This window comes from Gigantopelta aegis, chromosome 1 (assembly GCF_016097555.1).
Source record: "Gigantopelta aegis isolate Gae_Host chromosome 1, Gae_host_genome, whole genome shotgun sequence".
Classification (NCBI taxonomy): domain Eukaryota; kingdom Metazoa; phylum Mollusca; class Gastropoda; order Neomphalida; family Peltospiridae; genus Gigantopelta; species Gigantopelta aegis.
Genome location: NC_054699.1, coordinates 37,117,080 through 37,144,801, shown reverse-complemented (window position 1 = coordinate 37,144,801; position 27,722 = coordinate 37,117,080). Strand labels below are relative to the sequence as shown.

The 27,722-nt window shown below is 38.3% G+C and overlaps 1 protein-coding gene across 1 annotated transcript in view; it reads left to right on the top strand.

Annotated features, from left to right (window-relative positions):
• The window catches only part of LOC121378801 (ankyrin repeat and MYND domain-containing protein 1-like), a 68,842-nt gene that overhangs the window by 18,795 nt on the left and 22,325 nt on the right, over positions 1-27,722 (top strand). Inside the window, exons 7-12 of the mRNA XM_041507161.1 lie at positions 3,168-3,308; positions 8,022-8,123; positions 9,158-9,265; positions 10,421-10,552; positions 22,316-22,423; positions 27,049-27,214. Of these exons, the coding sequence (XP_041363095.1) occupies positions 3,168-3,308; positions 8,022-8,123; positions 9,158-9,265; positions 10,421-10,552; positions 22,316-22,423; positions 27,049-27,214 (757 nt within the window). The remainder of the gene's footprint in view (positions 1-3,167; positions 3,309-8,021; positions 8,124-9,157; positions 9,266-10,420; positions 10,553-22,315; positions 22,424-27,048; positions 27,215-27,722) is intronic.

Genomic DNA, 27,722 nt, shown 5'->3' with positions numbered 1-27,722 from the left:
TCCCAGGAAGTGGTACACGTCCAGCAGTGGAAGGGTTCGCCGAAAACATGTAGCGATCCCAGGAAGTGGTACATGTCCAGCAGTGGAAGGGTTCGCCGGAAACATGTAGTGATCCCAGGAAGTGGTACACGTCCAGCAGTGGAAGGGTTCGCCGGAAACATGTAGTGATCCCAGGAAGTGGTACACGTCCAGCAGTGGAAGGGTTCGCCGGAACCATGTAGCGATCCCAGGAAGTGGTACACGTCCAGCAGTGGAAGGGTTCGCCGGAAACATGTAGTGATCCCAGGAAGTGTCGCACGTCCAGTAGTGGAAGGGTTTGCCGGAACCATGTAGCGATCCCAGGAAGTGCTGCACTTCCAGTAGTGGAAGGGTTCGCCGGAACCATGTAGTGATCCCAGGAAGTGGCGCATGTTCAGCTGTGGAAGGGTTCGCTGGAAACATGTAGCAGTTAGTGCTCCAGCGACCTAGGGGTAGTCCTGGCCTATGAGAAGCTTGAGTGCTCTGTGCAGAGTAGCATTGTCCATTTCCGGCAATAAGATTCCCTGGTTGTAAGTCCCCTTCCACCACTTGGTTACACAAACTATTCCCACTCCACCACTGGTGGCAGTCGGGTGGGGTGAGAACTCTCCCTTGCCACTTGGCAGTGGTTGGAATGAGAGAAGTTCGTGACCGCAGAACAATTCTTCTTCGTCATGAAGGGCCATCTTGATGATGTGCCTATACCTTGGTTTGAGCTTGGGGGCGGCCAAAGTGTACACCCCTGATCTTCCGAGTTGGGTTGTGGTGGTTGTGAATGTGCCATGTTGGGCTGGTTGCTAGGTAGGGTGTTAGCCTTGCGTCTCAAACTGCAGGTGTTCTCGTCCATAGGGCTGGTGACTTTATTGGAGTTGTTTTTCACGGGAGTGAGACAGGATTAGCCGTGCTTTCCAACAATGCAGTGTTTTAACTCCTTGGCTGGCGGTATCGGCTTGGTGGGCTTGCGTCCATCAGGCTTGGTAGGTCGGGGGGGGGGGGGGGGGGGGGGAGACAGCGACACAGACAAGACCGCCGCTGACAGTTGAGCTGCCAGTTTAGATCCCCTTGTGTCACCCCTGACGCAAACTTCCTGGAGTTGAAAAAAACTCAATAACTTTCCGTGTTACTGCTGCTCCAGGTTCATAGAGTACATGTGCCAGTGATACTAGCCATTTTGCAGCATTGTAGTTGTTAGGTTTATTCTGAAATCTGTTCACTGGCAGTAATTGTCGTTCAAACAATCTTTTGTAGTTTGTACACAATATGTCCCTGATTAACTACATGAATATTAATCAGCTTTCAGCGAAAAAATGTTTTAGACTGGTCTCTGCTGTATCATTTGGTACAAAAACCAGTTTACTTTCCACAACAGAGTTATTTTCCTTGCTTTGTTAAAATAGCAATAAATACATAAGTTCAGAAACAATATGTAGCGCTCCTTTCTTTATCTTTTGGTGAACCGTTAAAAAATGTGCCAAAATTCATTGTGCAATATTTTCTCTTTTGACTTAATCCTACAGGTTATTCAAAATTAAATAGCACCAAAACTGCCCCCAGGCACTACTGACCTGTCGGGCTGCTAGTGCTCCCTCTCCCACCCACCCATACCCTTTTCCAGACGGGCGCCACCAGTGGGGCAGGATATGCTCACATTACATGAACACCTAGCAGCATCACTGTTATGACAGTGGTTCATGAATGCAAGGGGCGGGACGTAGCCCAGTGGTAAAGTGTTCGCTTGATGCGCAATCGGTCTAGGATTGATCCCAGTCGATGGACCCATTGGGCTATTTCTCGTTCCAGCAAGTGCTCCACAACTGGTATAACAAAGGCTATGGTATGTACTATCCTGTCTGTGGGATGGTGCATATAAAAGATTCCTTGCTGCTATTCGAAAAAGAGTAGCCCATGAAGTGGTGACAGCGGGTTTCCTCTCTCAGTATCAGTGTGGTCCTTAACCATATGTCTGATGCCATATAACCATATACAAAATGTGTTGAGTGCATCGTTAAATAATACAATTCCTTCATGAATGCATAACATCACAGCTCTACTTGTTCCAATGAGCTCTGTCCTGTGCTAGTTTTGATTTAGTAACTAGTGGCAGTCCTCTTTGTGATGGTACAGGAGGGATGAATTCTCCACTAAAGGATCTCCTCAGGAGTGGCAATCCTATAGATGAGCAGCTAGATAGAGATCAGGGAACATATTGTTTTCAAATCTTGATTAGTGATATTTGTAGTCAGCTGAAAATTTATTAGCAACTTACATTTAAGGTTTCAAAATTGTGTAGTGAATCACGACGCAATACTGAACAAAATGTTCCTTGGAGATACATGGAATCATCCACTATCTTGCCAAATGTCCATTCGATTCTGCATTGTGCAGAGATACGGCCTTGATCACATATTATGGTCTTGTCATTCATATTGAGTGTCAAAGCAGAGTATGCATTCTCACTTCTGACTGGATAGTGACAAGAACTGATGAATAAAGCTTCACCAGTTCTCACAGTTTGCAGATGATTTTTTTTGTCCCTACCCCGCTAAACGTAAAATTAATAACAGACAATCCTTATAATTAAATTGAACTTTTTGTTGTGTTTTAGAGGTATGGCCAATTACAATGTATGTGCATTGTGGTGAAAAACCAGTTCACTTCTATTTGTCTGAAATCAGTTGATAGACAAAACTAGGCAAATATTTTGTTTATACAGTGCATTCAGTTCTATTGCCAACAGCGCTCATTAGGGCTAATATATATTACAAAGTGATTTTACAGATTTGCTAACAGTTAAGTTTTAAACACATACACATACACATAAACACAGAGAAAACACACATGCACACACATTAAAAACCACAAAAGCTACCACATGTTTGATATCTAATTATATTACATGTAACACTTCGATGTCACATGATGACATCATAACACGATGACATCATCCTTACCAGAACTTCAACCAAATGAGATCAGTAATATAAATTAAAATCAATTATGGGTAAAGCTTGTGACAATTGAAAATTATTTCAGCTTGTTTAATATCCTATAAATATTATGTTTGACATGCAAAGAACATGTTTGGTATCTGCATGCACTTATACTGAGCCTAACGTGTAAATAAATATGTGTGATATTCTGTCTTTCAGAGAGGCTGCCTAACTCCCCTGCACATAGCAAGTGCGATCCCCGGGGAGGAGGGTGTACAGATGACCAAGTTACTGCTTGACGCACTCGCTGACCCCGATGCACGGGCTGACGAAGATGACTCATTTCTCAACCACACACTGGTAAGATGACTCATTTCTCAACCATACACTGGTATGATGACTCATTTCTCAACCACACACTGGTAAGATGACTCATTTCTCAACCATACACTGGTATGATGACTCATTTCTCAACCACACTGGTGAGATGACTCATTTCTTTACTTGGTACGATGACTCATTTCTCAACCGCATACTGGTAACATGACTCATTTATCAACAACACACTGCTAAGATGACTCATTTATCAACCACACACTGGTAAGATAACTTGTTTTTCATGCACACACTGGTAAGGTGACTCATTTCTCAACCAGGTAAGATGACTCATTTCTCATCCACACACTGGAAAGGTGACTCGTTTCTCAACCATACACTGGTAAGACGACTCATCTCTCAACCACACACTGGTAAGATGACTCATTTCTCAACCACACACTGGTGAGATGACTCATTTCTCAACCACACACTGGTAAGATGACTCATTTCTTAACAACATACTGGTAAGACGACTTATTTCTCAACCACACACTGGTAAGATTACTTATTTTTCAACCACACATTAGTAAGGTGTCTCATTTTTCAACCATACACTGGTGAGATGACTCATTTCTCAACTATACACTGGTAAGGTGATTCATTTCACAACCACACTGGTAAGATGACTCGTTTCTCAACTACACACTGGTAAGACAACTCGTTTCTCAACTACACACTGGTAAGACGACTCATTTCTCAAGCACACACTGGTACATCTGTATTGTAGTCATGTATGATGGTTTGTATAAGAAGCCAACCAATGCCCCCCTCCCCATGTCTAAAGATTTCTAATGTCTAAATCCATATAAGGGACTCTGTGTATATGCCCCTCTTCAGTCAAGGTTCAAGCACATCCATCCCAGGCAAGTGCCTTGACTTCTATCAGTTACATGTTTTAATTTCAACAAAATGTTCACTCTTTTAGCCTATTAATGTTCAAGCATGATGTCCTGGGCACACTCCTCAGCTATCAGGACTGTTTGTCCAGGACATTGGCACGCCTTGAATTTTGCAAATTAAAGGGCAAGGCCATCTGGCTTAAACCAATGGAAATGTTTTGAGGGCATTGAGGCCAGAAAGCAGGACAACAAGGTCAACTTTAACAGGTGAATTAATATGACTGAATAAACACAAGAGCAGGTATTCAAAACAAAGTAGTGTCAGCTGTTTTATAGTTTCATAATAAAACAACTTTGAGGAGTCGTGTTTGAGTGTACATGTAATGACCGGTTAGTACCATGAAAAATAAGGCATGGCCAGTTTGGCCATAAGACTTTGTTTAATTTTGAGGGTGTTAAATTTGAGCCCTGCATTGGGTTAGTGTTTAGTTGTTAGTAGTTAGTGAGAGAGAAGTCAGTGTAGTGGCTGTACACCTCACAATTGAGCCCTTAAAACTCACTGTCGGTGGGAGCCGGTACCAGGATGCAAAACGACAACATACCAGCTTTAGGTCCACTCAGAACATATGGCCTCTGACATTAGTCAGTGACTGTGTCTCGGACAGAACTTTTAATATCCACCATTAATACATAGAAAACATATCATGTTCTTTTCCATTTATAAGAAACGTTATTCATTTGGTGTGGACATTCTCCCTTTGATGTCTAAATTGATCGTTTAATTGAAAATGTGGCTTCTCCTTTATACAAAGACCATTCACTGCGGTGCTGACCAACTTGTGTGAGGCATTCATCCATGCTTTGATCAGTGGTCATGGTCTATAATGGAACTTGTCACTCTTTTTCAGTTTGTCCTTAGATTATAATTTATAATTCAATAAAAAAAACAAATTGTTTTCTTTAACGACACCACTAAGAACATTGATTTATCAATCATCGGCTATTGGATGTCAAACATTTGATGATTTTGACATATTGTCTTAGAAAGGAAACCCGCTACATTTTTCCATTAGTAGCAAGGGATCTTTTATATTCACCATCCCACAGACAGGATAGCACATACCACAGCCTTTGATATATGCACTGGCTAGAGTGAGAAGTTTAATTCAATAAATATGAAAGTAATACTCATATTTTGTTATTGACTTATAACAATCAAATATTTAGTGTATGATCTAGCTGGGTAGAGGGCAGGCATGACTGATCAAAGCACCGAACCCCGTCTAGTGTGTGATCTAGCTCGGTAGAGGGCAGGCATGACTGATCAAAGGATCGAACCCCGTCTGGTGTGTGATCTAGCTGGGTAGAGGGCAGGCATGACTGATCAAAGGATCGAACCCCGTCTGGTGTGTGATCTAGCTCGGTAGAGGGCAGGCATGACTGATCAAAGGATCGAACCCCGTCTAGTGTGTGATCTAGCTGGGTAGAGGGCAGGCATGACTGATCAAAGGATCGAACCCCGTCTAGTGTGTGATCTAGCTCGGTTGAGGGCAGGCATGGCTGATCAAAGGATCGAACCCCGTCTAGTGTCTGATCTAGCTCGGTAGAGGGCAGGCATGGCTGATCAAAGGATCGAACCCCGTCTAGTGTCTGATCTAGCTCGGTAGAGGGCAGGCATGACTGATCAAAGGATCGAACCCCGTCTAGTGTGTGATCTAGGTCGGTAGAGAACAGGCATGACTGATCAAAGGATCGAACCCCGTCTAGTGTGTGATCTAGCTGGGTAGAGGGCAGGCATGACTGATCAAAGGATCGAACCCCGTCTAGTGTGTGATCTAGCTGGGTAGAGGGCAGGCATGACTGATCAAAGGATCGAACCCCGTCTAGTGTGTGATCTAGCTGGGTAGAGGGCAGGCATGACTGATCAAAGGATCGAACCCCGTCTAGTGTGTGATCTAGCTCGGTAGAGGGCAGGCATGACTGATCAAAGTATCGAACCCCATCTAGTGTGTGATCTAGCTGGGTAGAGGGCAGGCATGACTGATCCTAACTAGTGCCCCACAACTGCTATATCAGCAGTCATGTTATGTGTTGTTCTGTGTGAGAATGTGCATATAATATGTTGCAGATTTTCTGCTAAAATTGTGTGTGATATTTAACATCCAAACGGTGATGCTTAATTAATCTATGTCCTCTATAGTGGTGATTTTAACTTTTTCTTATCAGTGCTAGAATGACATCATGGATTGAGCCTGTTTAGATCTGATTACAGCTTTTATAATACCAATTTGTCCAGTATCCTTTCATTCATTTGTCAGTCTGTCCATTCATCTGTCAACTTTTCCTTTGATGCCTATCTTCTCCTACAGTTTTGATTGAATTGTTCTGAAACTTGGTACAATGATCTTCTGAGGCACGGTGCTCCACAACCTAATAGTGAGAAATTTTTTACATTTTGAATTTAAATCTGAATTTGTATTAAAAAATTGATAAAATTTAAATTGAAAATTTGAAAGTCTGTCTTCTTCTAGAGTTTTGATTGGATAGTTCTGAAATTTTCTGTAAATATTCTCAGGGGCAATCTTCACAAACTAATAGAGAGAGACTTTAGAGTTTTTATTAAATGTCAAAAAAAACTGAACAGAAATTTAACACTGCAAATTTAAAAAAACTATCTTCTCCTAGAGTTTTGTAACTTAGTTTAAGTATTTTCAGGGCAGTCTTCACAAACTAATAGAGAGATATTTAGAACATTTTTAAGTTTTAAAATTTAACATTGAAAATTTAAACATCTATTTTCTCCTAGATCTTTGATTGAATAGTTCTGAAAGTTGGTACTATGATTCTCTGCTTTATTCAAGAAGATTCACAAACTAATTTTAAAAATCTAAATAAAAATTTACTACTGACAAAATTGAAAATTATGTAGCATAGCTCTATAGACCCAAAGGCCTTTTGTTGTGATGTAAAACTAATTGCGACACACAGCATGCAGTCATGTCCACAACAGAATTAAACTGGTGATGCACCACACATGATTAACCAACAAAAGGATTAAACAAAGAAATCTTCTAAAGTGCTGGAAACAGTGAAATTGTAGTGGGGTATTCAGGGCTGTAGGTCTCACGAACAGGGTGACAACCGGCTGTTTGTCTGTTCTAAGCACACCAAGGTCGTTTTAGTGCAGTAATGTTAATAATAGCTGATAAAGAGTTGTAGGGTGTATACTACCAACTCAAATCCCATAGACGACAATAGTAACATGTGGCTAAAACTCCTACCTGCAGCATATCAATCGACATAAATGCCATGGATATAAATACTACCACCCCTCACACTTAAAGTGAATCAGAAAAAATTGGGGGTCAAGCTGCTCATTTCTGAGATAACGGGTAGCGTCTATGACTACCCTAGTTCAACACAAAATTAGAGTACTTTTTTTTACAGGTACCCCATACATGTTTCAAGCACAAGGCTACTTGGCACATTGGTACTAGATGAAATAAAATTGCATATTTTTTTTACCCAGATGAAACTATTATTTTTTACAACCAAAACACTCACATTTATAACCAATCACAGGACTTGTGGGGTTCACTTCTCTATCAAAAGTTGGGTGCACCTCGTTATTTGGTTTAGTACTACCTGTACATTTTAATCTAATTACAGAAGCATGTTTGTACTTAATTTGGGCATACTTATTTTGGACCCACCTAAGAGGAAAAACTTCTAGTGCAAGAGGCCACAGTTTCTAGTGGGGGGATGGGGCACAAACCAGATTTTTATCCTTATTTATATAGAGTAGGACATAAAATTTGTAAATTTTCATCCTGAAGTTGGTGCTCTCTCATTTCAGGAGGAAGAATGGAGTAAAGATGTTATTCCTGAGGAGAGTCTGGCCATTCTCGGAGGGCGCACCCCGCTGCAGATTGCTTGTTCCAGAGATGACAACTACAAGGTAGCTGGTTTAATGTCATGTTTTAATACTAATGTGGCTCCATCGCAGTGCTGTAGTTTTATCTTTGTAAATTAATTGAAAATTAACTTAGAAATCATGGTGACCAGCAGGGCTTGCTATAACTAATATTTACTGACCCTAAAGTCTCAAACCCTACCTTCAACCCGTGAAAGTTAACACTAAGTCTGGTTAATCTACAAACCTGTACCACATTTGGATGAAGTTAAACAGAGTGAATGTCTGTGATGTTGAAACAGAGAAATACCCGTACAAAATAAAACTAGTGTTAATTCGTCTCTATAACTGTTACTTCTCACAAATATGTGTGTTTATAAAAACATGAAGAATGCATTTTGTGGTATTAGAAACACCAGGATGACTAGAAACACTTCACATGTGCAGAAATGGTAATCTAAACAATAAACTGTCTGATTTCCTTTGTCAAAAAAAGCATTAATAGTGAAAAATATGCCGTAGTTTTTAAAACCTAGGGTCTGTCACTATAACAAATTTAACTAGTCCTCATGAAAATATGATATATATCCTCGACCTACATAATGTGATAGAATCTACCTTAGTCGTAGAGCTAATGCTCATCTGACGTGTGTGGTTCAAAGGATTAAATCTCCTTCATTGTCCAATTTTCTGATTAGATCTTACCCTATAACAACTAACACTTAACAACTGGTATATCAAAGGCCATATGGTATATGTGCTGTCCTGTCTGTGGGAAAGTGTGTATAAAAGATCCCTTGCTGCTTATGGAAAATGTAGCAGGTTTCCTCAGATGTAAAAAGCATCAAATGTTTGACATCCCATAAATGATTGATAATTAATCAATGTGCTATGGTGGTGTCGATAAACAAAACAAACTCTTACATTATTATTTACATAACATTTACCATACATCTAGTTGATTTCTTCATCATTTTAGCCCAGGTTCTCATTCGAATGTCCTTGAATTAGCCTTTTAATTCTGAAAAACCCCACTCCGATTAACAATAAATGATTCTCTTGTTTGTTTTATTTTACAGCAAGCAAGTCGAGTTGTCCACTTGTTGCTGGAGCACAATGCCAATCCAAATCTGTTATGTAATGGGTTCTCTCCCCTGGCTCTTGCCATTGCCAGTGGCAATGATCAGGTTAGTAGAATGTAGATAGTTTTATGTTTGTTATCATCAAAATGGCGTATTATATTAAGAAGTTTATTATGTACTCTGGTCCCATAATATGTATTCCGGTCCCATATTATGTACTTCGGTCCCATAATATGTACTCTGGTCCCATAATATGTACACCAATCCCATAATATGTACTCCTGTCTCATAGTATGTACTTAGGTCCTATAATATGTACTCCAGTTCCATAATATGTACTCAGGTCCTATAATATGTACTCCAGTCCCATAATATGTACCCAGGTCTTATAATATGTACTCCAGTCCCATAATATGTACTTCAGTCCCATAATATGTACTCAGGTCCTATAATATGTACTCCAGTCCCATAATATGTACTCAGGTCTTATAATATGTACTCCAGTCCCATAATATGTATTCAGGTCCTATAATATGTACTCAGGTCCCATAATATGTACTTCAGTCCCATAATATGTACTCGGGTCCTATAATATGTACTCCGGTCCCATAATATATATGTCTACATCATGATCAGCAATGAAGCTTGAGTGCAAAAGAAGGAGACAAAGAAGGAGACATCGATCTGTGGGCTATGTGTTTTAAAACAGTTTAAAATACCACCTGCTGACAATATGTGATGGCGCAAGCTGTGTGACTCTTTCTCTTTCTCAGGGAGTGATGTACATCCAATAGCCAATGTGTATTTCTCAGGGAGTGACATACATCCAATAGCCAATGTGTATTTCTCAGGGAGTGACGTACATCCAATAGCCAATGTGTATTTCTCAGGGAGTGACGTACATCCAATAGCCAATGTGTATTTCTCAGGGAGTGACATACATCCAATAGCCAATGTGTATTTCTCAGGGAGTGACGTACATCCAATAGCCAATGTGTATTTTTGTGCTGCGGTGTCGTTAAACAGCCAGTCATACCTGTTTCTCAGGGAACGCTTTGGTTTATACACAAAGTTTTGAAATATATTTACCTTGAGATTTGTATTGCACACAGGAAGTTACGATAGTGCATTCGTTTTTGTAAATATTTCTTTCTTTTTTCTTTCTTTCCTTCCTTTTTCTTTCTTTCTCTATCAGTAGGAGTGTTTATGTTTTTTCAGAATACATGCACGTGTTAATTGTGTAATTTGTTTATTTTCCAGGCTATCGATGAACTGTTAAACTTCGGAGCTGACCCAAGTCTGCGACTGACCCACGGTGTCGGCACGGCGCTGTGTGTGGCCACGTCCACCGAGTATGAACACCGCAGAAACATCAACGCCCGCATCCAGCTGGTAAACTACATATTCACGTCGATACATTCTCAAAACAACTCAACATTTACTGTATATTGTCACACACAGACACACACACACATCCAGCTGGTAAACTACATGTTCACGTTGATACATTCTCAAAACAACTCAGCATTTACTGTATATTTTCACACACACACACGCACACGCACAGACACACACACACATCCAGCTGGTAAAGTACATGTTCACGTTGATACATTCTCAAAACAACTCAACATTTACTGTATATTTTCACACACACACACGCACACGCACAGACACACACACACATCCAGCTAGTAAAGTACATGTTCACGTTGATACATTCTCAAAACAAATCAACATTTACTGTATATTTTCACACACACACACACACACGCACACACACAGACACACACACACATCCAGCTGGTAAACTACATGTTCACGTTGATACATTCTCAAAACAACTCAACATTTACTGTATATTGTCACACACACACATCCAGCTAGTAAAGTACATGTTCACGTTGATACATTCTCAAAACAACTCAACATTTACTGTATATTGTCACACACAGACATGCACACGCACACGCACAGACACACACACACATCCAGCTGGTAAAGTACATGTTCACGTTGATACATTCTCAAAACAACTCAACATTTACTGTATATTGTCACACACACACGCACAGACACACACACACAAATACACACACACTTACAGATACACACACCTACACACACACACACAAATACACACACTCACAGATACACACACACACACACACAGACACATACCTACACACACACACACAGATACACACACACACAGATACACACACACAAACACACACACATACACAAATACACACTCACGCACACATGCACACACTTGCGAACAGGTGTGCATATGGACACACACATGCATGTACTCATACAGACATGCACAAACACACACACACACACACACACACACACACACACACACACACACACACATGCACAAACTGCCCCTATTTTTAAAAACAAATTAGATGACAATCTAGTATTTATTTGATTATGGTTATATCTGGTGTTGGTCTTGACATTGTTACCAAATATGATCAGCACACAAGAGTTAATGTAGAGCCTGGCATATTACCCTAGTTGTTTCAACACTAACGTGTATTTACTCTTAAAGCCATGTTAAAGTGACACACCCTAGTTATTTCAACACTAACATGTATTTACTCTTAAAGCCATGTTAAAGTGACACACCCTAGTTGATTCAACACTAATGTGTATTTACTCTTAAAGCCAGTTTAAAGTGACACACCCTAGTTGTTTCAACACTAAGATGTATTCACTCTTAAAGCCATGTTAAAGTGACACACCCTAGTTGTTTCAACACTAAGATGTATTCACTCTTAAAGCCATGTTAAAGTGACACACCCTAGTTGTTTCAACACTAAGATGTATTCACTCTTAAAGCCATGTTAAAGTGACACACCCTAGTTGTTTCAACACTAAGATGTATTTACTCTTAAAGCCATGTTAAAGTGACACACCCTAGTTGTTTCAACACTAAGATGTATTTACTCTTAAAGCCATGTTAAAGTGACATACCCTAGTTGTTTCAACACTAACGTGTATTTACTCTTAAAGCCATGTTAAAGTGACACACCCTAGTTGTTTCAACACTAAGATGTATTTACTCTTAAAGCCAGTTTAAAGTGACACACCCTAGTTGTTTCAACACTAAGATGTATTTACTCTTAAAGCCAGTTTAAAGTGACACACCCTAGTTGTTTCAACACTAAGATGTATTTACTCTTAAAGCCAGTTTAAAGTGACACACCCTAGTTGTTTCAACACTAACGTGTATTTACTCTTAAAGCCATGTTAAAGTGACACACCCTAGTTATTTCAACACTAACATGTATTTACTCTTAAAGCCATGTTAAAGTGACACACCCTAGTTGTTTCAACACTAAGATGTATTTACTCTTAAAGCCATGTTAAAGTGACACACCCTAGTTGTTTCAACACTAACATGTATTTACTCTTAAAGCCATGTTAAAGTGACACACCCTAGTTGTTTCAACACTAACGTGTATTTACTCTTAAAGCCAGTTTAAAGTGACACACCCTAGTTGTTTCAACACTAAGATGTATTTACTCTTAAATCCATGTTAAAGTGACACACCCTAGTTGTTTCAACACTAAGATGTATTTACTCTTAAAGCCATGTTAAAGTGACACACCCTAGTTGTTTCAACACTAACGTGTATTTACTCTTAAAGCCATGTTAAAGTGACACACCCTAGTTGTTTCAACACTAAGATGTATTTACTCTTAAAGCCAGTTTAAAGTGACACACCCTAGTTGTTTCAACACTAAGATGTATTTACTCTTAAAGCCACTTTAAAGTGACACACCCTAGTTGTTTCAACACTAAGATGTATTTACTCTTAAAGCCAGTTTAAAGTGACACACCCTAGTTGTTTCAACACTAACGTGTATTTACTCTTAAAGCCATGTTAAAGTGACACACCCTAGTTATTTCAACACTAACATGTATTTACTCTTAAAGCCATGTTAAAGTGACACACCCTAGTTGATTCAACACTAACGTGTATTTACTCTTAAAGCCAGTTTAAAGTGACACACCCTAGTTGTTTCAACACTAAGATGTATTCACTCTTAAAGCCATGTTAAAGTGACACACCCTAGTTGTTTCAACACTAAGATGTATTCACTCTTAAAGCCATGTTAAAGTGACACACCCTAGTTGTTTCAACACTAAGATGTATTTACTCTTAAAGCCAGTTTAAAGTGACACACCCTAGTTGTTTCAACACTAAGATGTATTCACTCTTAAAGCCATGTTAAAGTGACACACCCTAGTTGTTTCAACACTAAGATGTATTTACTCTTAAAGCCATGTTAAAGTGACACACCCTAGTTGTTTCAGCACTAGATGTATTTACTCTTAACGCCATGTTAAAGTGACACACCCTAGTTGTTTCAACACTAACGTGTATTTACTCTTAAAGCCATGTTAAAGTGACACACCCTAGTTGTTTCAACACTAAGATGTATTTACTCTTAAAGCCATGTTAACGTGACACACCCTAGTTGTTTCAACACTAAGATGTATTTACTCTTAAAGCCATGTTAAAGTGACACACCCTAGTTGTTTCAACACTAACGTGTATTTACTCTTAAAGCCATGTTAAAGTGACACACCCTAGTTGTTTCAACACTAAGATGTATTTACTCTTAAAGCCAGTTTAAAGTGACACACCCTAGTTGTTTCAACACTAAGATGTATTTACTCTTAAAGCCAGTTTAAAGTGACACACCCTAGTTGTTTCAACACTAAGATGTATTTACTCTTAAAGCCAGTTTAAAGTGACACACCCTAGTTGTTTCAACACTAACGTGTATTTACTCTTAAAGCCATGTTAAAGTGACACACCCTAGTTATTTCAACACTAAGATGTATTTACTCTTAAAGCCATGTTAAAGTGACACACCCTAGTTGTTTCAACACTAAGATGTATTTACTCTTAAAGCCATGTTAAAGTGACACACCCTAGTTGTTTCAACACTAAGATGTATTTACTCTTAAAGCCATGTTAAAGTGACACACCCTAGTTGTTTCAACACTAACGTGTATTTACTCTTAAAGCCAGTTTAAAGTGACACACCCTAGTTGTTTCAACACTAAGATGTATTTACTCTTAAAGCCATGTTAAAGTGACACACCCTAGTTGTTTCAACACTAAGATGTATTTACTCTTAAAGCCATGTTAAAGTGACACACCCTAGTTGTTTCAACACTAACGTGTATTTACTCTTAAAGCCATGTTAAAGTGACACACCCTAGTTGTTTCAACACTAAGATGTATTTACTCTTAAAGCCAGTTTAAAGTGACACACCCTAGTTGTTTCAACACTAAGATGTATTTACTCTTAAAGCCAGTTTAAAGTGACACACCCTAGTTGTTTCAACACTAATGTGTATTTACTCTTAAAGCCATGTTAAAGTGACACACCCTAGTTATTTCAACACTAACATGTATTTACTCTTAAAGCCATGTTAAAGTGACACACCCTAGTTGTTTCAACACTGACGTGTATTTACTCTTAAAGCCAGTTTAAAGTGACACACCCTAGTTGTTTCAACACTAACGTGTATTCACTCTTAAAGCCATGTTAAAGTGACACACCCTAGTTGTTTCAACACTAAGATGTATTCACTCTTAAAGCCATGTTAAAGTGACACACCCTAGTTGTTTCAACACTAAGATGTATTCACTCTTAAAGCCAGTTTAAAGTGACACACCCTAGTTGTTTCAACACTAAGATGTATTCACTCTTAAAGCCATGTTAAAGTGACACACCCTAGTTGTTTCAACACTAAGATGTATTCACTCTTAAAGCCATGTTAAAGTGACACACCCTAGTTGTTTCAGCACTAGATGTATTTACTCTTAACGCCATGTTAAAGTGACACACCCTAGTTGTTTCAACACTAAGATGTATTCACTCTTAAAGCCATGTTAAAGTGACACACCCTAGTTGTTTCAACACTAACGTGTATTCACTCTTAAAGCCATGTTAAAGTGACACACCCTAGTTGTTTGAACACTAAGATGTATTTACTCTTAAAGCCATGTTAAAGTGACACACCCTAGTTATTTCAACACTAAGATGTATTCACTCTTAAAGCCATGTTAAAGTGACACACCCTAGTTATTTCAACACTAAGATGTATTCACTCTTAAAGCCATGTTAAAGTGACACACCCTAGTTGTTTCAACACTAAGATGTATTCACTCTTAAAGCCATGTTAAAGTGACACACCCTAGTTGTTTCAACACTAACGTGTATTCACTCTTAAAGCCATGTTAAAGTGACACACCCTCTTAAAGCCATGTTAAAGTGACACACCCTAGTTGTTTCAACACTAAGATGTATTTACTCTTAAAGCCATGTTAAAGTGACACACCCTAGTTGTTTCAACACTAAGATGTATTTACTCTTAAAGCCATGTTAAAGTGACACACCCTAGTTGTTTCAACACTAAGATGTATTCACTCTTAAAGCCATGTTAAAGTGACACACCCTAGTTGTTTCAACACTAAGACAGACCTGTCAACCCTCCCGGATTCCGCGGGAGTCTCCCGGTATTTGATCAAATCTCCTTTCACCTGTGCGGGAGACAGTTTCTCCTGTTAAATGACATTTTTGTAAGCATAAAAAAAAAAATCGATCCTCTTTTGTCAAAATAACAGAAGGGAAGTAACTCTGCCTTTTTTTTCTCATTCGGAAAATGTCGACTACTTTCGGTTTCCGAGAATGTAACAGGCCGAATTGTCCCGACTGTTTAACCTTTGCCGAAGTGAGAATTGTGGGATAGCCTATTTATATTGTTAAAAAAGCACAAGAAGTTTATAAAATGACGTGTTATTATAACGTTTGTTGTCATCGTAATGGCTACGAAGCGTGTGTCGTTAATTCAACAGGCTGTGTATTGACATTCAGTGTTGCCATATAAAATAAAAATAAAACTATCCAATTTAGTTCTAATAACACCTCTGAATTGTAAAATGTCTTCCCACTGGATTACATAATGAAAATGCAACTATGACGAATCTGAACTGCCAGACTCCCGAGTTGACAGCGATACACATGCATGTTAAAATCACATGTCACAGCAAGACAACGAAAAGACCAATTAGCTGTATAAACAAACTTGTGTCAGTTAATTTTGTATGTTTGTGCGGTAAAATGTTGGTTATAAGGGTACACTTCAAGAAATAATTTTTTTACAATTAAAAAATGTTGTGTTTGACTTTGACATAAAGTTACTAACGGAAATGGGTATAATTCCGGTATATTTCACACGATTGTCCGTAATGAGGTTTTACTTATGATTAATGAAAATACAATGTTTATTGCATCATTATAATGATTTTAAATAAGTACCACGCCACCATTCCTCATTATAGTAAAAACTGAATATTAATTTATAAGATTTATATAAATTTGTCTTTGGTACTTAGGCACACTAACCACAAATGATAATGTAACGCAACCTGTAAGGCTATAAGTGTAATACCGTAAATGTACTAATTAAAAAATTTATTTCTTGTTCATGTTCTTAACATTTTTGGATAAAAAAAAAAAAATTTTAAATATGTATTAAATCATAATAATATTTAAACTTAAAAAAAAGAAAAGAAAAAAATAAGTTTTAATAATATATATTTTTTTTAATGCCAAGATCTAAGGTTAAGAAGTATATATGACATTATAAAGTATTCATATAACTTATTGTAATAATGTTTTTTTTAAATCTTGCGATTTTGGGTTAAATTGTGTGAATTTAAAAAATCTCCTGCTTTTTGACAAAATCTCCTGCTTTTTCAACACACACCTCCTGCTTTCTCTTGACTAAAGGTTGACAGGTCTGCTAAGATGTATTCACTCTTAAAGCCATGTTAAAGTGACACACCCTAGTTGTTTCAACACTAACGTGTATTTACTCTTAAAGCCATGTTAAAGTGACACACCCTAGTTGTTTGAACACTAAGATGTATTCACTCTTAAAGCCATGTTAAAGTGACACACCCTAGTTGTTTGAACACTAAGATGTATTCACTCTTAAAGCCATGTTAAAGTGACACACCCTAGTTGTTTCAACACTAAGATGTATTCACTCTTAAAGCCATGTTAAAGTGACACACCCTAGTTGTTTCAACACTAACGTGTATTTACTCTTAAAGCCATGTTAAAGTGACACACCCTAGTTGTTTGAACACTAAGATGTATTTACTCTTAAAGCCATGTTAAAGTGACACACCCTAGTTGTTTCAACACTAAGATGTATTCACTCTTAAAGCCAGTTTAAAGTGACACACCCTAGTTGTTTCAACACTAACGTGTATTTACTCTTAAAGCCATGTTAAAGTGACACACCCTAGTTGTTTCAACACTAAGATGTATTTACTCTTAAAGCCAGTTTAAAGTGACACACCCTAGTTGTTTCAACACTAAGATGTATTTCACTCTTAAAGCCATGTTAAAGTGACACACCCTAGTTGTTTCAACACTAAGATGTATTTACTCTTAAAGCCATGTTAAAGTGACACACCCTAGTTGTTTCAACACTAAGATGTATTTACTCTTAAAGCCAGTTTAAAGTGACACACCCTAGTTGTTTCAACACTAAGATGTATTTACTCTTAAAGCCATGTTAAAGTGACACACCCTAGTTGTTTCAACACTAAGATGTATTTACTCTTAAAGCCATGTTAAAGTGACACACCCTAGTTGTTTCAACACTAAGATGTATTTACTCTTAAAGCCATGTTAAAGTGACACACCCTAGTTGTTTCAACACTAATGTGTATTTACTCTTAAAGCCATGTTAAAGTGACACACCCTAGTTGTTTCAACACTAAGATGTATTTACTCTTAAAGCCAGTTTAAAGTGACACACCCTAGTTGTTTCAACACTAAGATGTATTTACTCTTAAAGCCATGTTAAAGTGACACACCCTAGTTATTTCAACACTAACGTGTATTTTCACTCTTAAAGCCAGTTTAAAGTGACACACCCTAGTTGTTTCAACACTAAGATGTATTTACTCTTAAAGCCATGTTAAAGTGACACACCCTAGTTGTTTCAGCACTAAGATGTATTTACTCTTAAAGCCATGTTAAAGTGACACACCCTAGTTGTTTCAACACTAAGATGTATTTTCACTCTTACAGCTACTTTTGATAATGAAATAGACAGTACTTAGATTTTCATTGTTTAGATTATCCTTTTCCATACACCCAAAGTGTTTCTGGTCATCCTGGTGTTTTTAGTACCACAAAATGTGGTTTTTATGTTTTTTTAAACACGTACCTCTGAGAAGTAATGGTTAAACAAGTGAAGCTCCAGTCTATTTTTACGGGTATTTCCTCATTTCATAGTCACAGACTTTTGTTTCACTCTGTTGTAACTTTATCCAAAAGTGTTACAGGTAGGGTTGAAACTAAAGTCCAAACCACATTATTAACAACTACAATAAATTACTCTTCTACCTTTAATTATTATTATATTTTCTTAAATTTTTTTGTCCAGACACAAATAGTGAAAAAACACAATAACACATCTTTCACATACCATATTTTTACCATGTCACCTGTAATCATCTTTGCTGTAATTTCTGAGGACAAACAACATGCAATGTTTTGCTGACTACTATTTTGGTTCTTTATGGAAAAATACTCTTAAATAGAGGTGGAATGATGTGACACAATCTAACAACATCATGACATGAGTTAAGGTATAAAGTAATCGTCACAACGTCATGACATGAGCTAAGTATTAAGTAATCGTCACGGCATCATGACATGAGCTAAGTATAAAGTAATCGTCACGGCATCATGACATGAGCTAAGGTATAAAGTAATCGTCACGGCATCATGACATGAGCTAAGGTATAAAGTAATCGTCACGGCATCATGACATGAGCTAAGGTATAAAGTAATCGTCACGACATCATGACATGAGCTAAGGTATAAAGTAATCATCACGACGTCATGACATGAGTTAAGGTATAAAGTAATCGTCACGACATCATGACATGAGCTAAGGTATAAAGTAATCGTCACGACATCATGACATGAGTTAAGGTATAAAGTAATTGTCACGACATCATGACATGAGCTAATTATAAAGTAATCGTCACGGCATCATGACATGAGCTAAGGTATAAAGTAATCGTCACGACATCATGACATGAGCTAAGGTATAAAGTAATCACCACAACGTCATGACATGGGCTAAGTATAAAGTAATCACCACGACGTCATGTCATGAGCTAAGTATAAAGTAATCACCACAACGTCATGACATGGGCTAAGTATAAAGTAATCACCACGACGTCATGTCATGAGTTAAGTGTAAAGTAATCACCACGACGTCATGACATGAGCTAAGTGTAAAGTAATCACCACGACGTCATGACATGAGCTAAGTGTAAAGTAATCACCACGACGTCATGACATGAGCTAAGTGTAAAGTAATCACCACGACGTCATGACATGAGCTAAGTGTAAAGTAATCACCACGACGTCATGACATGAGCTAAGTGTAAAGTAATCACCACGATGTCATGACATGAGCTAAGTATAAAGTAATCATCACGATGTCATGACATGAGCTAAGTAATCATCATGACGTCATGTCATGAGCTAAGTAATCATCATGACGTCATGACATGAGCTAAGTATAAAGTAATCTTCACAATGTTTATGAACTGATTTTGTTAAACTTGGTTTGAAGTTAATTTGATAATATGGGTCATTTACACCATGAAAATCCATACTAGACCAGTGTAAATTATGAACTCTAAACAGAACACCAAAAGATAGATGCACCATACCATCCAATAAAACTTCTTATCACATTGTTACTCCATGGTCATCCACACAATAGATGACCATCAAACAAACAGCCACTATATGGTAATGTATCACCTGTTTGGTAGTTCTGATATAAGGAACATACAAAGAAGCTAATTATCTAGTTGGTTCATTAATAATATTAATTTTCATCAATAGTTGCTATGGGCAACAATTGTTTCATAGTGAAGTGTTGAAATCCTGGTTTTTTCTGTATATTTCAGCCTGAAGATCCACTCATTATTAATGGCAGATACAAATTCTACTTTTATAGTAGAATACTATATTATATTTCACAATACCATCAAAACTGTTTGTCACTATGACTGTACATTAAAAACAATCATTATGCAAAAAAACACAGAAATTAAGGTGAATTTTGACATTGACCATGTGACTGGGAATTTTGACCTTTTACAATGAGAAACTCAATGTTAGACACTCAAATCAATTTATATATTACATGTAAGAACACTAGCATATACATTTTGACACCCACCACCCCTAAAAATAAAAATATTTAAAAAAATAAAATAATTAAAATAAATAAAATTGACGTTTTTAATATTTACCCAAAGAGGGCCCCCATAAGCTCAGCTAAACTCCACATGGATGAAATTCCCTTTTATAACTTGGATGTTACACTAGTATATTCTCATTTTGACTTGCTAAACTTAAATTTTTGGGGATAAACAGTAATTTCATGTTTTACATTATGGTCTCACTACACAGACGTCATCTGCCATTGAAACACATGTTAAATTGCCCAACTTCAAATGAGGATTGCCAATAGAATGGGTTCTCATTGGCAGTAACAACATACACCATTGCAAACATACATTGTATAAGCATTATTTTTACTCCAAAATTGAGAACATTTCCGTCTCAGTTTTTTGCTATATGACTGCATCTGGCTGAAGTACCAATCCGAACAGGTGGTTCATTAACCGATTCACTCCGGCTGTCACCTGCGCTATATAGCCATATCCCAAACGGTCAATATTACACAACAACATGAACAAAATACAGCCAGAAGGCTTACCATTAAACATACATATTGTTTTAATTCTTCATCATTACCTAGAAGTGAATATGTGAACCACAACGTGTGTCACAATTAGGAACTATAGTGGATCATGATGAATGAACTCTCACCCGGAAGTGATCTGTGTAGTGAGACCTTAGTATAAGAAGATACAGCAAAGTACTTTTATAATGAACACGCTTACAACAAACTACCGGTTAGAACGAACTGATTGAAAAGTCCCATTTTTTCCACCTATATAGTATTAATACTTTTTAATGTAGAACGAACTATGTATAACCGTTAAAATGAACCAATTTGTTTGTTAAAATTGTCAGTTTCAATGTAAATTAGTGTGTACAGTATACAACAAACTGATAATAATTTTTATCTTATTTGTATCTTATCAATCAATAGCATTAACGGCAGTGCATCCAAAATGACTGCACTGATATTAATTCTTGCGTTTGAATTTTAAAAATCCAAAATGGCCGACTTCCTGAATGAAAACGGTTAACTTCTGCAAGCATGTATAATGAACTACTGCTATAAGGAACGGATGTGTCTGGTCCCTTGCTGTTTGTTATAAGTACTTTACTGTTGTTGTGTTGTTGTTTATAGGTGGACAAGCTGGTGAAGGCTGGCGCCGACATCCTGTGTCCGGTCCCTTGCTGTTTGTTATACGTTAAAGTACTTTACTGTTGTTGTGTTGTTGTTTATAGGTGGACAAGCTGGTGAAGGCTGGCGCCGACATCCTGTGTCCGGTCCCTTGCTGTTTGTTATACGTTAAAGTACTTTACTGTTGTTGTGTTGTTGTTTATAGGTGGACAAGCTGGTGAAGGCTGGTGCAGACATCCTGTGTCCGGTCCCTTGCTGTTTGTTATAAGTACTTTACTGTTGTTGTGTTGTTGTTTACAGGTGGACAAGCTGGTGAAGGCTGGCGCCGACATCCTGTGTCCGGTCCCTTGCTGTTTGTTATAAGTACTTTACTGTTGTTGTGTTGTTGTTTACAGGTGGACAAGCTGGTGAAGGCTGGCGCCGACATCCTGTGTCCGGTCCCTTGCTGTTTGTTATAAGTACTTTACTGTTGTTGTGTTGTTGTTTACAGGTGGACAAGCTGGTGAAGGCTGGCGCCGACATCCTGTGTCCGGTCCCTTGCTGTTTGTTATAAGTACTTTACTGTTGTTGTGTTGTTGTTTACAGGTGGACAAGCTGGTGAAGGCTGGCGCCGACATCCTGTGTCCGGTCCCTTGCTGTTTGTTATAAGTACTTTACTGTTGTTGTGTTGTTGTTTACAGGTGGACAAGCTGGTGAAGGCTGGCGCTGACATCCTAGCCATGGTTCCGGTGGGAATTAAACGTATCCTGGGGACCTCTGTTGACTACGCTTACTACATGTTCAATCAGGTGAGAACAAGTCGGGTCTTTCTCATATATGTCTTTATTTCTCCATATACGGTGAGAGCAACACTGTATTTCACTTACACAGAGTGAACCTACAAAATATATCGTCTTTTTTATTGTTTTTTATTTCATTAATAACCAATTATGTGTCTACCCTTCCTCCTTAATTGAGATCCAAAACATTTACTTTTTTGGTCCTACTATATACATAATCCAAAAGATGTGCTTGTGCTGAAACACACAACCCCACTCCCATTTGTGCACCATCTCACATACAGGATAGTACGTACCACATTACTGGCTGGAATGAGAAATAGCCCAACAGGCCCATCAACAGGGATTGATCCTAAATGACCACATATCAGGTGAATGCTTTACCACTGGGCTACATTTCCCATGCCCCTTCATTCCCATCTCATTCCCCAACCCCGGTCCTGGATCCGTGAGATAACAGGTCTGAGTAATGATAGTTGTCAGTACGTGTATTTGTTCATTATTTGGTTTTTGTATTCACTGAATTTTGAGTTCTGGTACATTTAGTGGGTTGGGTTTTTTTTTTTTGGAGTGGCTCGCTCTTTATTCATTGTCTTTCAAATAAGCATCAGTTTATGCTCGTAGTCCAGTGGTAAAACATTCACTTGATGTACTGTCGGTCTAGGCTCCACTGGCATAGCTACGATTTCATATTGCGGGGTGCCAACCCACTATTGGGGGGGGGGGGGGGGGGGGGGGGGGGGGCAACCCACACGATGTATGTTTGATTTTATAAAATTTGATACAGTAAAATAAATAATGAAAAAAGGTGTGATTGGGGGGGGGGGGGGGCATTGGCACCCTGTCCCCACCCTTGCTACGCCACTGGTAGGATTGACCCCATCAATGGGCCTATTGGGTTATTTCTTGTTCCAGCCAGTGCACCATGACAAGTATATCACAGGCTGTGGTATGTACTATCATGTCTGTGTGATGGTGCATATAAAAGATCCCTTGCTACTAATGGAAAAATGTAGCAGGTTTTGTCTGTAAGACTATATATAAAAATTACCAAATGTTTTACATCGAATAGCTGATGATTAATACATCAATGTGCTCTAGTGGTGTCGTTAAACAAAACAAACTGTCTGTGGTTTCACAATAGTTGTAAAAAATCTTTCATCACTAAATTAACATTGTTATTGTACACTTTTTTGGCATGTTGTTTGATGTTTGTTCACATGAATTTGCAATATATTGCAGTAAAAGTGTGTGAATTGAGGAATATTCAACATACTTAGGAGTATAAAATGGCGCCTGATTAAAAACCTAGGTGTCACTTTTCTTATTTATGATGTTTGCATGATCAGCTTTTTGCATTAAGGGGCCATTCACAAATTGTTGGAGGGGGGTAATGCCAGGGTACATTTTTAAAACAACGATTGACAATTAGTGCTGCACACATAGGCCGCACTGATGACGGGTGCTACAGACCTCGCCATTAAAGAGGCACTATCACTCATTATCACTCATCTGAGACTAGTTCAAGGACGGGGATTTCTAAATTTACACAACTAGGTCAGCTGTGTTGTTATGCGGACCGAAGAACCACCAATTATTACACATAGGAATATAGTTCTATTTAAACAATAAACAGAAATAAGAAAGAACGAGTGAAAAGTTACCTATAATTTTAAGGATATTGTTTGAAATGCCTTTTAAAGACAATGTAATAGTTAAAATTCACAAACAATATAATATTTAATTTGCTCGTAATACGTCAGAAAACCTTCAGCGTGCCAGTTTTATCAACGAAGAAAAATGTCAAGAATTGTTCACTCAGTGTCTGAGTCGTCATCGGTGTGTTTTCTTTTATTGATGTTCATGGAATTATTCGTTGCTGAAAAGTTTAAGTTTATATTAAATGTGCCTCCATAAATCATCGCTCCACTGAATAATCCGGTTGACAGTTCATTCAAGTTTTCTACGTGAGGAGACGGCATTGTTGCTAAAGTTGACGACAGTCACTTTTCGCACCCTTGTTTTGGCTTCGTACACAATAAATATATTATATCTTACCGTAATTTCACTAGAAATCCATATTTCGTAAAAGGTGCAATTTTTTAATCACAAGATTTTGTTCAAAGACATCCAAGTGCATTAGTAATGTTAAGAAAGAAACAAACAAAAATAGCAATTTCACATTGGAATTTTTCCAAAAAGGAAACATCATGTTATTGTAAGGAGATGCAAAGTGACATCATTGGAATACTGACGTCATTTAAATTCAAATTTAGCTGTATTATTACAATGCTGCGCCACATTAAAATAAAAACTAGTCTACTAACCTTGACCCCTGTCAAATTCCTATAACAAGCAGACAACGCTGTTTACAGGTCGGTACTTTTTTTATTTTTCATAATTCTGGACAAAATATTAATTTGAAGTTTTGAAAGATGAAAGAAAAATAAAACGTACCTTTTGTCAAATATATCATATCACAAAATTACGGTTGGAGATGTTTTATTTATTGAAAAAGAATAAGAATTGTGTACGATGTAACGAAGCCAAAACAAGGGTCCAAAAAGTGACTGTCGTCGACCTTAACTATCGTGGATTAAAAGCTTGTTGGTTAGTAGTGTTCCCATCTCAAGTTTTGGTATCGTGCTCATTAAATTGTAAATATTTGTCACCGTATTCGTCTGTTTTCAGTTCAAATTTTCCACAAAATAATATTTTAAACAAACCAAGCACAAACTTTGTTTACATATCACGAAGGGCATTCCCGGTAACCATGTGCTATAAATAGTAGCGTTGAATATGGTATAGTTCCGGCAGTTGAGTTGAATACGGAAAGTTGTATTCAATTCTTGTATTCAGAGCTGTATTTATATAGTAAGATTTAATGGGTATGTAATAAAATGGAATACTGTATGATGTCCAAACAGAGAGGCAATGTTATACAGGTTGTGTATGTCAAGGTCACAGTAGCACAATGAAATAAATATCTATAATTGTGGTAGGCCATTAAGGGTTGTTGGTAAATCACACCAGCTTAGGTATAAATAGTTCAAGATTGTATTACTACAGACAAAAGAATACCATTCCGAGTACACAATTGCAGTGCACCCAGGGGAAGCTGAACAAAAGAATATCGGCCTCCCCCACCCAAACCCCCAATACTTGCTGCTGGTAAAAACTTGGTACTTGGTGATGCCTCGACCAGAAGCGGTCAGGCCCTTATAAGGGCCCTATGGGCAACCTAGGGAGACACCACAGCATTGTAAAGGTCTAAAATTAACGAGCTACTCTCGATTCACTAATATCAAAACCTATATTAGCTTGGCCATTTACCTTTCGACCGACCGTTCAAAATTGCGCCAAATTCCCTCAATCAAAATTGCACACCCTTTTCTCTTTGGCATTTAACTGCTCCATTCAAATTCCATAGCACCACCACCACCCCCACCCGCCTGCTACCGATTTGATCGGGCTGCTGGTGCTCCCTTGCACCTTCCAGTGCAGGCGGTCCGTCCTCTCCCCTCCCCCCTCCCTCCACCTTTCCTGTCATGGACGGAGAAGCCGGCCAAGGCTGGCTCTTGCGCCCACGACAGGCGTGCGCTACAACAGCTTGTTTTGAATGTGCACGTAAAACCCTATGACATGACATGACATGACATGACATGACATGACATTACTACAGAGTTGTAAACTTTAAAATTCAATTATCTCAAATAACCAAAACTGTGACATCGTAGGTTATTCCTGCAGACCTTTCATGTGAATGTATATGGTAATATCTTGAGTGGCTCCCCATAATCTAAATATGGGGAGCAATTAATCACTCCCATCAATGTTTCTCACATCTAGGTCTTGTGCCACTAGTGGGGCAGGATATGCTCATCTTTCATCAACACCTGATATCATCACTTTTTTTACAGTGATTCATGAGTGCATGCGATAACAGCTGTGTGGAGATACATTTGTGATCACGATAACACTTTTGTCATTCAGATTAAGGCCTACAACAAGAGCCGATTATGAAAAGACAAACATTACAATTTGATCGGTTGCAATGTAATCGGCTGTTCTTGTATGAGGCACTTGTATCATCTAGCATCATTTGTAGAATGGTGGGGGTGGGGGGGAGGGTTATCAAAAACAAGAACATATGGTCATGTTAGTTGTAATAGTTGTAAATGGCCTCTGAGTGTATTTGAGCTGTAAATGATGTTGTAAGGTGTCTACAGTGGATTTGTCTAAACCGAATGCATGGGGGACGAACTGTTAAAGTTTGTTTTATTGATTTATTGATCATCAGCTTTTGGATGTCAAACAGTTGGTATGTGCTGTCCTGTCTGTGGGAAAGTGCAAATAAAAGATACCATGCTGCTAAGGGGAAAATGTAGCATGTTTTCTCTAAGAATTATTAAAGGTTTGACATCCAATAGCCAATGATGAATAAATCTTATAGTAATGTAAACAAAAGAAACGTTTAAACTTTGTAACTAAACAGGATTCTTGTGATAATGCCAGTTTACTCGTACACAGAGTTGTGGATAATTTCACTGGCGCTAGTTTCGACAGCATCCACTGTACTTACATATTGCATGTTTCTGTCTCGGTGTTTACATTTCTCTCTAACCACGTCACAGGACCGTCGTATTGCACACATGCCATATCACGCACTCACGCATGCTGAGCGGGAAACGTACAATGCACGACGCAGGCTTCTCGCTCACATTGGAGGCATCTTGCGGACAAAGGCTGTGGCACAGGAACGCAAACGATTACTGGAGGAGGCGCAGGCTGGAAGGAGAAGTAGGTCGATTTTCACTGCAAGTCATTCATTCATTTTCAGGAATTTGTAAGCTCACAGCACACAAGAGTTATCAGCTGAGCAAAAAATTACTTAAGACTTTACTGATAACTCTTGTGTGGACATTGTTTTCCCCTTGTGAGGTTGGGAGGAAAATATCTGTCATGTGGGTATGTGGTGTCCCATCTGTAGGTATGTGCTGTCTTGTCTGTGGGTATGTGCTATCCTGTATGTGGGTATGTGCTATCATGTCTGTCGATATATGATGTCTTGTATGTGGATATGTGTTATCCTATGTGGGTATGTGCTGTTCTGTCTGTTGAACTGTATGCCGAATCCTTTCTGTGGATATATGCAGTCCTGTCTGTGGGTATGTGCCATTCTGTCGATATGTGCTGTTCCATGTGGGTATGTGTGTATATAGTTCCATTTTTGTGGGTATGTGCGGTCCTGTCAGTGGGTCTGTGCTGTCCTGTCTGTGAGTATGTGCTGTCCTGTATGTGCTGTTCT